Here is a 12,228-nt window from a genome sequence, read left to right on the forward strand (position 1 = left end):
GAAGCCGCGAGGAATAGATACCTCCGGGGATTTGCCAATCTGTGGTCACGAGGTGGAGCCCTGCTCTACCAATCAGAGACCGGCATCCCCTCTGCCCTTCCCCGGTCGTTTGGCCAATGGCGCTCTCAAACTAGTGCGGGGTGGGGAGAAGAGAGGGCGGGGAGGTGAAATTAGTTGGCGATTCGGTCCCTTGTGGGGAGGAGCGGTCCATTCTGTTGGAATATAAAGTGGGCTAGCCTACGCGAGTGCTGGGATCCCAAGAAGGACTGGGGAAAACTACGATGAGAATTTTTTTCTCCAAGGCTTATGTTGATATCTGACCCTAACTCCGCATATGACAGGTGCCCCGACCTTCCAGGCCGCCAAGAATTGGTCCGGGGGCTACAGATCCTATGAGACGGGATTATTTTTTTATACGTACGAAATGTGTGCACGTAAGTAATCATTCTTTCCGCCAATCAGGAGAGTCTTATGTAAATAGTATCACGCTCGAGCCTTGGGCTCGCCAAATACAAAGCGCCGGCTCTTAGCGTCACTGCCCTCAAAGGTCACCGTGGCAACCAAGTGACGAAGACAGGAGCCCGCACACCCTGCGCTGGGGATTGCCTGCCGTACGGCAAAATGGCGGCCTCCTAGATACGGGGAGGCACGCCCCTCTCGCCTAGCCGGTTGAGGGGGCGGGGGGAACTCTCTCCTCGGACTCTTACCTCCTCTGTCTGGGGGTCGGGGGGGGGGCAGCCGTAATGTGGGACTGACCGGTGGGACCCTAGAACCTCGTGATGAAGGGGGAGTTGGAGAACGTTCAGAACGCTCGGTTGGAAACGAGGCTTTTAAAAGGCCAGTAGCCTCTCTTCCCGTGCGCGGGGAGGGCGGGAGGGCGAGAAGGACTGTTACGGCCGAGAAGGGGTGGGAAGAGGAAAGAAGTGGAGACTGACGCTTCTCACTTATCCCCAGCTTTATTGTGGGGAGAGGGGAGGCCAGGAAGAAACACAGGGCTGGTCCTGGGGCATGTTCTGGTCCCTGGGGGGAGAAAGCAGTGTTAACAAGACTGGGGCTCCAGGGGCGCCTCCCCTTCCTCCCACCTGATCCCCTTCCAGAGTCTGGGTATCTCCCCTCTTCCTTCTCCCACCTCACATTGTCCCCTCACCTTCAGGTGCCTTAGCAACGAAGGAGTCCAGGAATAGGATTCAGGAGTCCTGGCTTCTAGTCCACTTCTTAATTTCCGTCAGGGAGCTTGGCCAAATATCTTCCCCTCTTTGTGCAGGGCACAGAAAGCTGGGCCTGGAATCAGGAAAACCTGAGTTCAGATCCATCCCCAGACACTTATCAGCTGTGTGACCTTAAGCAAGTTATTTAACCTCTGCCTGCCTCAATTTCCTTCCTAAGATTGGGATCGTTATAGAATCTGCTACCTTTCAGGGGGTATAATCAGAAACAAATGAGAAAATACTTGTAAAGCACTTTGTAAACCATAAATACTAGTTATTGTTATTATCTACATTTCCATTAGGAATGCCTAGCTGTCAGCAAAGACTCTACAAAAAGGGCTCTTCCAAACCTTTTGATCCCTGGAACCTCCCATGGCTGCCTCTTCCCCAAACCTCTCAGCTGAGAAACTTGCCTCAAATTTTACAGAAGAAATTGAAGCCATTCACTGTGAGCTCCCTCTTCTCCCTTCCTTTCCTGACACTCAAGTGCTTTCTACTACCCTGCTCTTTTACCCCTGTCTCACATGATTCATTCCACATTCCCACGGAACCTTGGTGCCCATCTTGCTCTCTTGGCACGTTTCTCACCTGAGTTGAGTGATTACAGCTCCAGTTCCTCTTCTCTTTGAGGTGTTCCAAGCAGCCATCCCCAGAGGTTTGCCCAGGGTATTGGCCACAGCAACTTGTAGGCAGCCTCTAGCATCAGCACTGCCAGGAAGAGGGCAAGAAAAAGGAAAAAGGCCCTGTCTAGGGCCCGAAGAAAGGGTCCCCTGGGAGGAGTGGGACCCTGGGCAAATGCCAAGAACACATCTCCCTCATCCCTATCACCTTCCTCCTCTGCCATCCTGACTTGAAAGCCTAACAGCTGAGCAGATCAAGCTGGATGGGATGGAGACACTGGCTCAGCACTACTTGGATTAGTGGTAATTTAGGGGGGAAGGAGTTTTCTTGCTGCATCTGCCCTCTGTGACCTAATTCTTTACAGACAGAAATAATAACTATAATAAAAACATATAGTCCTTTAAAGTTTTCAAAGTGATTTAAATAGATTAGTATGGAGGTCCCACATCATCCCATTAATGTGCTCATAGGAGTAGACTATTAGATTGAATCATTCAGTCACAAGTGTAAATTAGGTATATTAATCAATTTGCAAGAATTTTAGAACGACCATTGGATGAAGACAGATAAATGACACTTTACAGGAAACACCTGTGTTTGAAAGAAGGAATAAAAATACACCTGGAACTCTAGTTGTATAAGAGTTACAGTCCTGAGGATTCAAGTTTGATCCAAGCCTCTGTAAGAGGACGTTGCTCTGCTCATTGACCATGTTATTGGTTTGTTTGTTTGTTTGTTTTTTTAGTGAGGCAATTGGGGTTAAGTGACTTGCCCAGGGTCACACAGCTAGTAAGTGTTAAGTGTCTGAGGCCGGATTTGAACTCAGGTACTCCTGACTCCAGGGCTGGTGCTCTATCCACTGTGCCACCTAGCCGCCCCTTTTGACCATGTTATTGTAAAGATGTTGTTGGATCACCAGTAGAGAGTTCATCCAGCTGAGATCAGAGAGACGAGACACTATACAAAGCTGGGAGGCATCAAAGACAGTGAACCCTCATGGTAGAGAGAATTGACCAACTCTGAATTCCGTAAGTCACTGACTCTCGGAGCCCAGCAAATGTTGCTGCACCTAAAGGGAACTTCATGATTCTTTGAAGGAAGAATCAGATTACTAGTAACCAGGAGTTGCCCCTTTGTCATGTGTGCCTCATGACGTGTGCTTTACACTTATGCCTGCTCTAACCCTGGATCTTGTGTGCATTTGTTGGAGAGTAGACACAGAGTTGGGGGGGGATTATTTTTTTCCCAACTACCATCCTTGCCTCTATATCATCATACTAAATGCCTTTGCTAAAAATTAATCTGAGGACATTAGATGGTGATCAACAGGAAGCACATCAGTGGGGATCCTGAGCAATAGTACTAGAAACTCGCCTCCTTACAGCTTTCTGCACAAAACCCAGAAAGTGGTAGGCAGCCACTCTCTGGAAACTCACCTGGCTGGTGCAAGGGAGAACTGGAGATAGAGCCATGGAGGGAGTGTTGCCCATACATTTGAGCTTTGCCACATCTCTTTAAGATAGGGATTATCCCCACTTTACAAATGAAGAAATAAGCCTCAGAGAGCCTTATTATTATTGGCTTGCCCACAGTTACACAGGTGCTAAGCATGACCAGGGGCAAAACATTTTCTGATTCCCAAGTCTGACTGCATCTGTCATGCCTCAAGGAACTAAAGGCTTGTCATTCTGACACCACACTGACTGGGTCTCAGAGCCCATCAGTTTTACTTGCTAAGGAAAATCCTTACTCTGGACATTAGGATAGGCAACTGGGGCCCTAACACCATCCCTCTTTCCCACCATTACTTCAACAATGTCTACCAACTTCTTTTTTTGATGAGGCAATTGGGGTTAAGTGACTTGCCCAGGGTCACATAGCTAGTAAGTGTCAAGTGTCTGAGGCTAGATTTGAACTCAGTTCTTCCTGAATCCAGGGCTGGTGCTCTATCTACTGTGCCACCTAGCTGCCCCCCAACTTCTAAATCAAAAGAAATCTGAGCAAAGGAAGCACTCAGTCCTTTGTGTAAGTGTAAATGTTCCAGCAGACATAAATATCTTCCTGAATTTGAGAATTCTAGGGTAACGGTTTTCATGGAAACAAATCTATGGCATGTCAGAGCTGGAAAAGACTCTAGCAATAATCTAGTGGAAGACCCTCCTCTCAAAAGGTGGCAACTTAGGGGCAGCTAGATGGCACAGTGGATAGAGCACCGGCCCTGGAGTCAGGAGTACCTGAGTTCAAATCCGGCCTCAGACACTTAACACTTGCTAGCTGTGTGACCCTGGGCAAGTCACTTAACCCCAACTGCCTCACTAAAAACAAAAACAAAGAATCTTCCTAAAAAAAGGTGGCAACTTAGGTTCACTGAGAGGTCATACCTTGTTCAAGGTCACACAGTGAGTTGGTCAGTTTATAAAATTGTTAATGATCTGACAATAATATATAATTTTGAAAAGTTATTTTGGGGGTAATTAAACCTTCATATCAGTAAATTAATACCTAATTTTTTTTGTTTGTTTTGTTTTGTTTTTGCAGGGCAATGGGGGTTAAGTGACTTGCCCAGGGTCACACAGCTAGTAAGTGTCAAGTGTCTGAGGCCGGATTTGAACTCAGGTACTCCTGAATCCAGGGCCAGTGCTTTATCCACTGCACCACCTAGCTGCCCCCATGAATACCTACTTTTAAATGGTTTAATCATCATTCTGAAGCCGCTATTAATACATCTTTTCTGTTTGGGGGTGGGAGGAGGAAAGAGACATTAGAAATTTGTTTTTTAACTGTAGGGATGCGTGTATTCGTGCTAGTAATCTTTCTCTCTGGTAAGTGAGCATTCAAGTTCATGTGTCTTCCAGAGGTGTTGTCTGCAATAACTACTTTAATGTACTGAGAAAATTGAATTGATTCCACTTCTTGATCGATTCCATTTTTGTAATTCTATTTGTAATTGATTTTATTCTGCATAACTACCTAAGTTAAGACCCTTTCTTTGTCCCTAAATTAAGAAGTTTGTGGGTTCAGAAGTTCAGCTTTCCTCTCTGAGTTGAGTTGTCCCATAAATCACCTTAATTCAAAGAAGTGTATTATCTCTACACATCTTACTGCTCATAACCAACTAAGGGAGTCCTGTTACCTCCTAACAAGTCTTGTTAAGATGCAAGTGAGCAAAGGATATGGATAGGGAGTTTTCAGATGAAGACATTAAAGCTATCTATATTCATATGAAAAAATGTTTTCAATCACTATTTTTGTTTGTTTTTTGGTGAGGTAATTGGGGTTAAGTGACTTGCCAGGGTCACACAGCTATTAAGTGTTAAGTGTCTGAGGCTGGATTTTAACTTAGGTCCTCCTGACTCCAGGACCAGTGCTCTATCCACTGCACCATCTAGCTGCCCCTTCAATCACTATTGAATAGAGAACTACACATTAAAACTACTCTAAGGTACCACCTCATACCTATCCAATTAGCAAATGTGACAAAAAAAGGAAAATAATAAATGTTGGAGAAGATGTGGAAAAATTGGAACACTAATGCATTGTTGGTGGTTTGTGAAATGATCCAACCATTCCGGAGAGCAATTAGGAACATGCCCAAAAGGCTATAAAACTGTGCATACCCTTTGACCCAGCAATACCACTATTAGGTCATTTTCCCAAAGCGGTTGTAAAAAAGGGGAAAAGGACCCACATGTACAAAAATATTTATAGCAGCTCTTTTTGTGGTAGCAAAGAATTGGAAATTGAGATGCCCATCAAGTGGGAAATGGCTGAACAAGTTGTGTTATAAGAATGTAATGGAATACTATTGTGCTGTAAAAAATGATGAATAGGCAGATTTCAGAAAAACCTGGGAAGGAAAAGAACTGATGATGAGTGAGATGAGCAGAACTAGGAGAATATTGTACACAGTAACATCAACATTGTGTGAGGATCAACTGTGATAGGCTTACCTCTTCTCAGCAACCAAATGATCCAAGACAATTCCAAAAGACTCATGATAGAAAATGCTGTCCACATCCAGAAAAAGAACTATGAAGACTTTTTTTTTTGGGGGGGATAAGGCTATTGGGGTTAAGTGACTTGCCCAGGGTCACACAGCTAGTGAGTATCAAGTGTCTGAGGTTGGATTTGAACTCGGGTTTCTCCTGAATCCAGGGCCTGTGCTCTATCCACTGCGCCACCCAGCTGCCCCAAACTATGAAGTCTTAATGCAGATCAAAGCATAATTATTTTAACTTTTTTGTTGGTTTTCGTTGTTGTTTCTTCTTTCTTGTGGTTCTTTCCTTTTGTTCTGAGTCTTTTCTCACAACATGATTAATGTGGAAATATGTTTAACATGATTGTAGTATATAACCTATATCAAATTGGTTGCTGTTTTGGGGAGAGGAGAGGGAAGGGAGGGAGGGAGAAACAGAACTAAAATCTTACAAAAATGAATGTTGATAAAACTTTTTATATGTAATTGGAAAAAAATAAAATGCTATTTAAAAAAAGGTGCAAGTGGGCACCAGAAGTGTGTTATTCCTTCTCCACTAAGAAGCCTTGCAGGATGTAGATGGGCTCCATAAATCAATAAGAGGTTGTTACTAGTTCCACATTATTGATTTCCAGCCAATTATGTTGTCCCCCACACCTATGATGCTACCAGTCATATTATTTTCTTTAAGCTTTGTAACAAGTTATAACTTGTTACCCACATATGAAATCCTGTTCTTCAGTCTGTGTTTCCCATAAACACTGTAAAAGGGCTAGCTTTGTGGTCTTAGTTTTTCTAAGGAAGCTAAGATACTGTTGGTAAATTGTGCTGATAAATTGATGGTGCTCATTTGTGCCTCAGTTCACCTTAATTTCAACTGCAACAGTACAATCACAGTGTATCCCACTAGGTCACCCTCCAATATGTGGCTACTAATCACAGATCTCTAACACATGCAAAAATATAGGTTGCCAGCCTAGATTCTGCACATGCTCTAGAAAGCACTACCAATTTCCCCAGTGCCTGCTTGAGTTCTGCTCAGCTTTATGTAGCGTTTAAATATTAAAATTATCAATGTACAAACATTTACATACATTTCTCAAAAATTGACTCATGCCTCCATTTTCCATTCCTTCTGAAATTCTTGTGACCCAAAGGAAAACACACTCAAATCATAGCTTAGGACACGTTTGCTGAATTAAATGACAATATAAAAGGCTAGGTATCAAAACTCCTGGTTACTTCACAAACTCTCTTTATTTCCCCCTCCCTGTCATCACCTGGATATTGCCAGTGACCCAAGTGAAGAGATCACATTCTTGGATTCGATTTTCAGAGTCAAAGGAAGAAAGGATGAAAATTACCATTTTTAAATCACGCCACCATACATTCCATTGCCCCCCTTCTTTTGTTGTTATTTAGTTATGTTAAACTCTATGACCCCCTTTGGGGTTTTCTTGGTAAAGATACTAGAGTGGTTTGCATTTTCTTTTCCACCCCATTTTACAAATGAGGAAACTGAGTCACACAGGTGACTTGCCTAGGATCACACAGCTAATAAGTGTGTGAGGCTGGATTTGAAATCAGGAAGATTCCTGATTTCAGGCCCAGCACTCTTATCCATTGCACTACTTAGCTTCCCTCCTCCTTTCTTTTAGCCCTTCTTTATGTATTGTTTCTCCTCTCTTAGGGAAGGGACTGTCTTACTTGCTTGTATTTGTATTCCCAGCACTTAGAAAAGTGCATGGCACTTAATCAAGTACTTAATAAATGGTTTCTTTCCCTTTCCCTCTTCCCTTCCCCATCTTGTTTTACTGACCTTAACTCTAGCGTCCATAGAAATGGCCCTTATCTCTCAGTTAATCACCAAATCCTCTACTTCTGATGGGCACCAGAGTCTAATTTTTACTGTCACCATAATTTTCACCGTAGGTCTAGGGTCCCTCCAAACTCACATTACAACCACTCTATGATGCATCTCTCACACATGTAATGCATATTTCCTTTGTGCTCATTTTTGGTCTGTTTTGTCTTCCTACTTCTGCCTTCTATGGGAGAAGGAACACAGCAAGAGAGAAGAATTTAAGATGGATTAGAAGGAAAATGAAATTATTTAGGTGACTTGGGTTAGTGAAGAATGTTAGAGGAAAGACATTGAGGAAAATTTGAAGAATAATCTCTAGACCCAGAAAGTGGTCCAGATTTTGCTTCTAGGTCGAAAGATAATTAGGTTTAAAGAAAATTAATGAGGATATAAAAGGATTAAGGAGGATTAGTGAGTTGAGCCTGAAGAGGTAAATTCAAAAAAGGAAAGAAGGACCTTGGCAAGGCAAGGTAAGTAGAAAAGGTAAGTAAAACAGAGGGTAAATCAATTTGATAAAGTAGTTTGGTAGGTATCTTAAATTGTTGAAATAGGTTGACAAAAGGCTGAAGGGGAGATGGATGTGGTTGTGGAATTGTTGAAAATGTGACAAGAATGTGTAGAAGCCTATTTCTGTCCCAAGTGTAGGGAAAGCTAGCTAGGGTTTACTTATAAATTAGAAGCTTTAGCACCAGTCTTTGAGCATTAAGCATTTAAGAGTAAAGAGAGAACATGTGGTGTTCAGAAAGATAGGAAAGCCTATCTACCCTAGAGGAGAGATAGCAGTTCAGCCTGGCCTCCTTCTCTCAAGTCAACTGCCACCATGAGCTTGTTTGAACAATGAACTGTCCAAACTCCCTCTGCTTCCGGAGGAAAGGCGGTCCGTACACACTGCTTAAAGCTGATTGGCTAGCATCACCCAAATCCATTGGTTCACTGGACTTGAGGGTGGTCCCCTGTTTTGTTTTTTTTTTTTAGTGAGGCAATTGGGGTTAAGTGACTTGCCCAGGGTCACACAGCTAGTAAGTATTAAGTGTCTGAGGCCGGATTTGAACCCAGGTACTCCTGACTCCAGAGCCAGTGCTCTATCCACTGCGCCACCTAGCTGCCCCAAAGTTTGTTTGTTTGTTTTTTTAGTGAGGCAATTGGGGTTAAGTGACTTGCCCAGGGTCACACAGCTAGTAAGTGTTAAGTGTCTGAGGCCAGATTTGAACTCAGGTACTCCTGACTCCAGGGCCGGTGCTCTATCCACTGCGCCATCTAGCTGCCCCTAGGGTGGTCCCCTGTTGATGTCATAGTCCATAGCCTCTGAGAACACTCCCTCTTGGGAGTCAGGCAGGTGTGGTTTTAATCAAGTCAACTTTAAGTGAGTTAATCAGCAGTCAGTCTTACTTAATTAGGTCAGTACAAATCAATCTCCTCTGGTTGGGGCCTTTGGGCATTGGCAAAAAGCCCATTCTTTTTTTCTTTCTTTTTTTTTGTAGCAACAAACATTTACTTTATTTTTTCCAGTTACATGTAAGGGTAGTTTTCTTTTTTTTTTTTTTTTTTTGTGGGGCAATGGGGGTTAAGTGACTTGCCCAGGGTCACACAGCTAGTAAGTGTCAAGTGTCTGAGGCCGGATTTGAACTCAGGTACTCCTGAATCCAGGGCCGGTGCTTTATCCACTGTGCCACCTAGCTGCCCTAAAGGTAGTTTTCAACATTTATTTTCATAAGATTTAGAGTTCCAAACTTTTTTCCCTCCCTCCCTCCCTCTCCTCCCCCCTCCACAAGATCGAAACCAGGTTATATATGTACAATCCACGAATGTTCTTTTTATCAGTTCTTTCTATGGGGTTGCCTAGTAAGCTTTCTCATTAGTTCCTTAGGATTGTCTTGGATCATTGCACTGAGAGTAGTTAAGTCATTCACAATTGCTCATTGAACAATACTGCTGTCACTGTTCACAATGTCCTCCTAGTTCTGCTCACTTCACTATACATTGTTGTTCATTAGTCTTTCCAGGTTTTTCTGGGATCATCCTGTTTGTCATTTCCTGTAGCACAAGACCATTCCACTACAATCACATAGCACAGCTTTTTCTATCATTCCTCAATTGATGGACATTCCCTTGCTTCTCAATTCTTAGCCTCCACCAAGAGTTGCTATAAATATTCTTTGTACAATTTTTCCTCCTTTTCTCTTTTTCATGATGACTATTGTTAACTGTTTCCCTTCCATTCTATTCCCTTCCCCATGATATTTATTCTATTATCCATCTTCTTTCATCCTATCACTCTTCAAAAGGATTTGCTTCTGTCTGTCCCCTCCCCCACTCTGCCCTTCCTTCTTTTGCCCCTCTCTCTTTATCCCCTTCCCCTCCTATTTTCCTACAGGGTTAGAAAGATTACTCCACCCAACTGAGTGTATACATTATTCCCTCCTTGAGCCAATTCTGATGAGTGTTAGGCTCATTTACTGCCCAGATTAAATAGATTACTCAACCCAGTTTGTGTGTGTGTATGTGTATGTGTGTGTGTGTGTTAGTCACTCCTTGAGGCAGCTCTGATGAGTTTAAGGTCTTTGAGCCTTTTCTGATGAGTGTAAAATTCATTTACTGCCCTGCTCCTCTCCCATCTTTTCCCCCACTCCATAAACCTTTTCCTGTTTCTTTCATGTAGGATTTCACCTCTGCCCTTCCTCCTCCCTCAGTGCATTCCCTTCACCCCTCAATTTAACCCTAAAGATGTCATCACCTAGCTAGGTGACACAGTGGACAAAGCATCACCCCTGGACCCAGGGGGATCCCAGCCAAAACCTGGCCTCAGACATAAGACAGTCACCCACTGTATGACCCCAGGTATGTCCCCCAGCTCCAATTTTTTATGGTTCTCTAGGGTCTTGTATTTGAAAGTTAAATTTGCCATTCAGTTCAGGTCTTTTCATCACAAATATCTGAAAGTCTTCTTTTTCATTAAAGTCCCATTTTTTCCACTGAAAGATTATGCTGAGTTTTTCTGGGTAGGTGATTCTTGGTTGTAATCCCATTTCCTTTGCCCTCTGGAATATCATATTCCATGCCCTCTTGTCCTTTAATGTAGAGGCTGCTACATCTTGTGCTATCCTGACTGGGGCTCCACAATACTTGAATTCTTTCTTTTTGGCAGCTTCCAGTATTTTCTCCTTGACCTGAGAGCTCTGGAATTTGGCTATAATATTCCTAGGAGTTTTCCTTTTGTGATCTCTTTCTGGAGGTGATCAATGGATTCTTTCAATTTCTATTTTAGCTGCTGCTTCTAGAATTTCAGGGCAATTTTCCCTGAGAATATCTTGGAAGATGATGTCTAAGGTCTTTCCTTGATCATGGTTTTCAGGTAGACCAATAATTTTCAAATTATCGCTCCTGGACCTATTTTCCAGGTCAGCAGTTTTTCCCAGAAGATATTTCACATTGCCCTCCATTTTTTCATTCATTTGGATTTGCTTTATTGTGTCTTGGTTTCTCATAAAGTCACTGGCTTCCATTTGTTCCATCCTCATTCTTAGGCAATCATTTTCATCAGAGAGCTTTTCTACCTCCTTTTACATTTGGCCAATTTGACTTTTCAAGCTGTTGACTTTTTTCTCATGTCTTTCCTGCATCACCCTCATTTCTCTTTCCATTTTTTCCTCTACCTCTTGTGGTAAAAAATGGAAGTTATAACTTAATCATTTGAGAGTTGAGCGCATGGTACTGAAGCGGCTTTTGAAGGACCGCCCTTTTGGGGAGGAGATTGTGACAAACGGCCTTTCGCCTGCTGCTGCCCGGAGAACATGGCCAAGCACGCCATACTTCCGGGATGACAACTTAAAACTGAGAGTGGAAAAGAAGTTCTCCCTCACTCAGGCTTCTCAGCTTAGCCGGGGTAGTGTGCGTCTGGTGGTCGGCTCTGGTTCTTGGCCTGGCAGGCAGTTTTGGGATTCAGTGAGTTTTATAATGGAATATAGACTAAGTTTAGATCTAAGATTATTCATTTGTATTTCTACTTTCCTATTTCCCTAATTGGTATCACCTTTTTGTTATCTAATTAACTCCCAAACAATAAAAGCTAATCCCTCACCGATTAAAAGCTCAGAGGCTTCTTTTCCTTAGTGGTCTGGGAGATATATAAGGGAAAAGTTAAATAGGGAGTTTAATGCTCTTATATCCAATTTTAAATCTCACACTCTCTTCAAAGTCTTTTTTTGAGCACCTTTATGGCCTGAGCCCAATTCATATTTTTCTTGGAAGCTTTTGATATAGGGGCCCTGATGTTGACATCTTCCTCTGAGGGTGCCCCCCCCTTGTTACTGAAGAAACTTTCTATGGTCCTCACCTGTCTCTGTCTGCTCATCTTGCCTTTCTTTTATTTGACTTTTAGCTCCTTAAAGTGGGGCACTGTTTCCAGGCTGCAGTATCCCAAGCTTAAGAAGTCCCAGGTGGTATGAATTAAGGAGGATCAAGTTCCTCATTCGCCTGGCCTGTTCCCTGGTCGGTAGATGACCCCAGACCAACTTGCTAATCAACCAGCTTTGTGTGTTGTGGTTGTCAGCTCTGACAAG

General features: G+C 43.1%; 2 protein-coding genes across 3 annotated transcripts in view; one reads left to right on the forward strand and one right to left on the reverse strand.

Annotated features, from left to right (window-relative positions):
* The first annotated feature begins 2 nt into the window (after nucleotides 1-2).
* KIFC1 (kinesin family member C1) overlaps nucleotides 3-12,228 on the forward strand; it is an 83,519-nt gene continuing 71,293 nt past the window's right edge. For both annotated transcript variants that reach the window (XM_043963094.1, XM_043963098.1), the window contains exon 1: nucleotides 3-434. The gene's annotated coding sequence lies outside the window, so the exon portion shown is untranslated. The remainder of the gene's footprint in view (nucleotides 435-12,228) is intronic.
* Nucleotides 979-2,059, reverse strand: SMIM40 (small integral membrane protein 40). Its single transcript, XM_043963110.1, has 3 exons — nucleotides 1,797-2,059; nucleotides 1,148-1,281; nucleotides 979-1,020 (listed from the first exon to the last, which is right to left on the reverse strand). Exon 1 carries the CDS (start codon nucleotides 2,050-2,052, stop codon nucleotides 1,810-1,812), a length of 243 nt encoding a protein of 80 aa, XP_043819045.1. The 5' UTR covers nucleotides 2,053-2,059; the 3' UTR covers nucleotides 979-1,020; nucleotides 1,148-1,281; nucleotides 1,797-1,809.

Source organism: Dromiciops gliroides, chromosome 4 (assembly GCF_019393635.1).
Source record: "Dromiciops gliroides isolate mDroGli1 chromosome 4, mDroGli1.pri, whole genome shotgun sequence".
In the NCBI taxonomy this organism is placed as follows: Eukaryota; Metazoa; Chordata; class Mammalia; order Microbiotheria; family Microbiotheriidae; genus Dromiciops; species Dromiciops gliroides.

Coding starts and splice junctions, on each gene's coding strand:
- SMIM40 (XM_043963110.1), bottom strand. CDS start 2,052: ATGGCAGAGGAGGAAGGTGATAGGGATGAGGGAGATGTGTTCTTGGCA.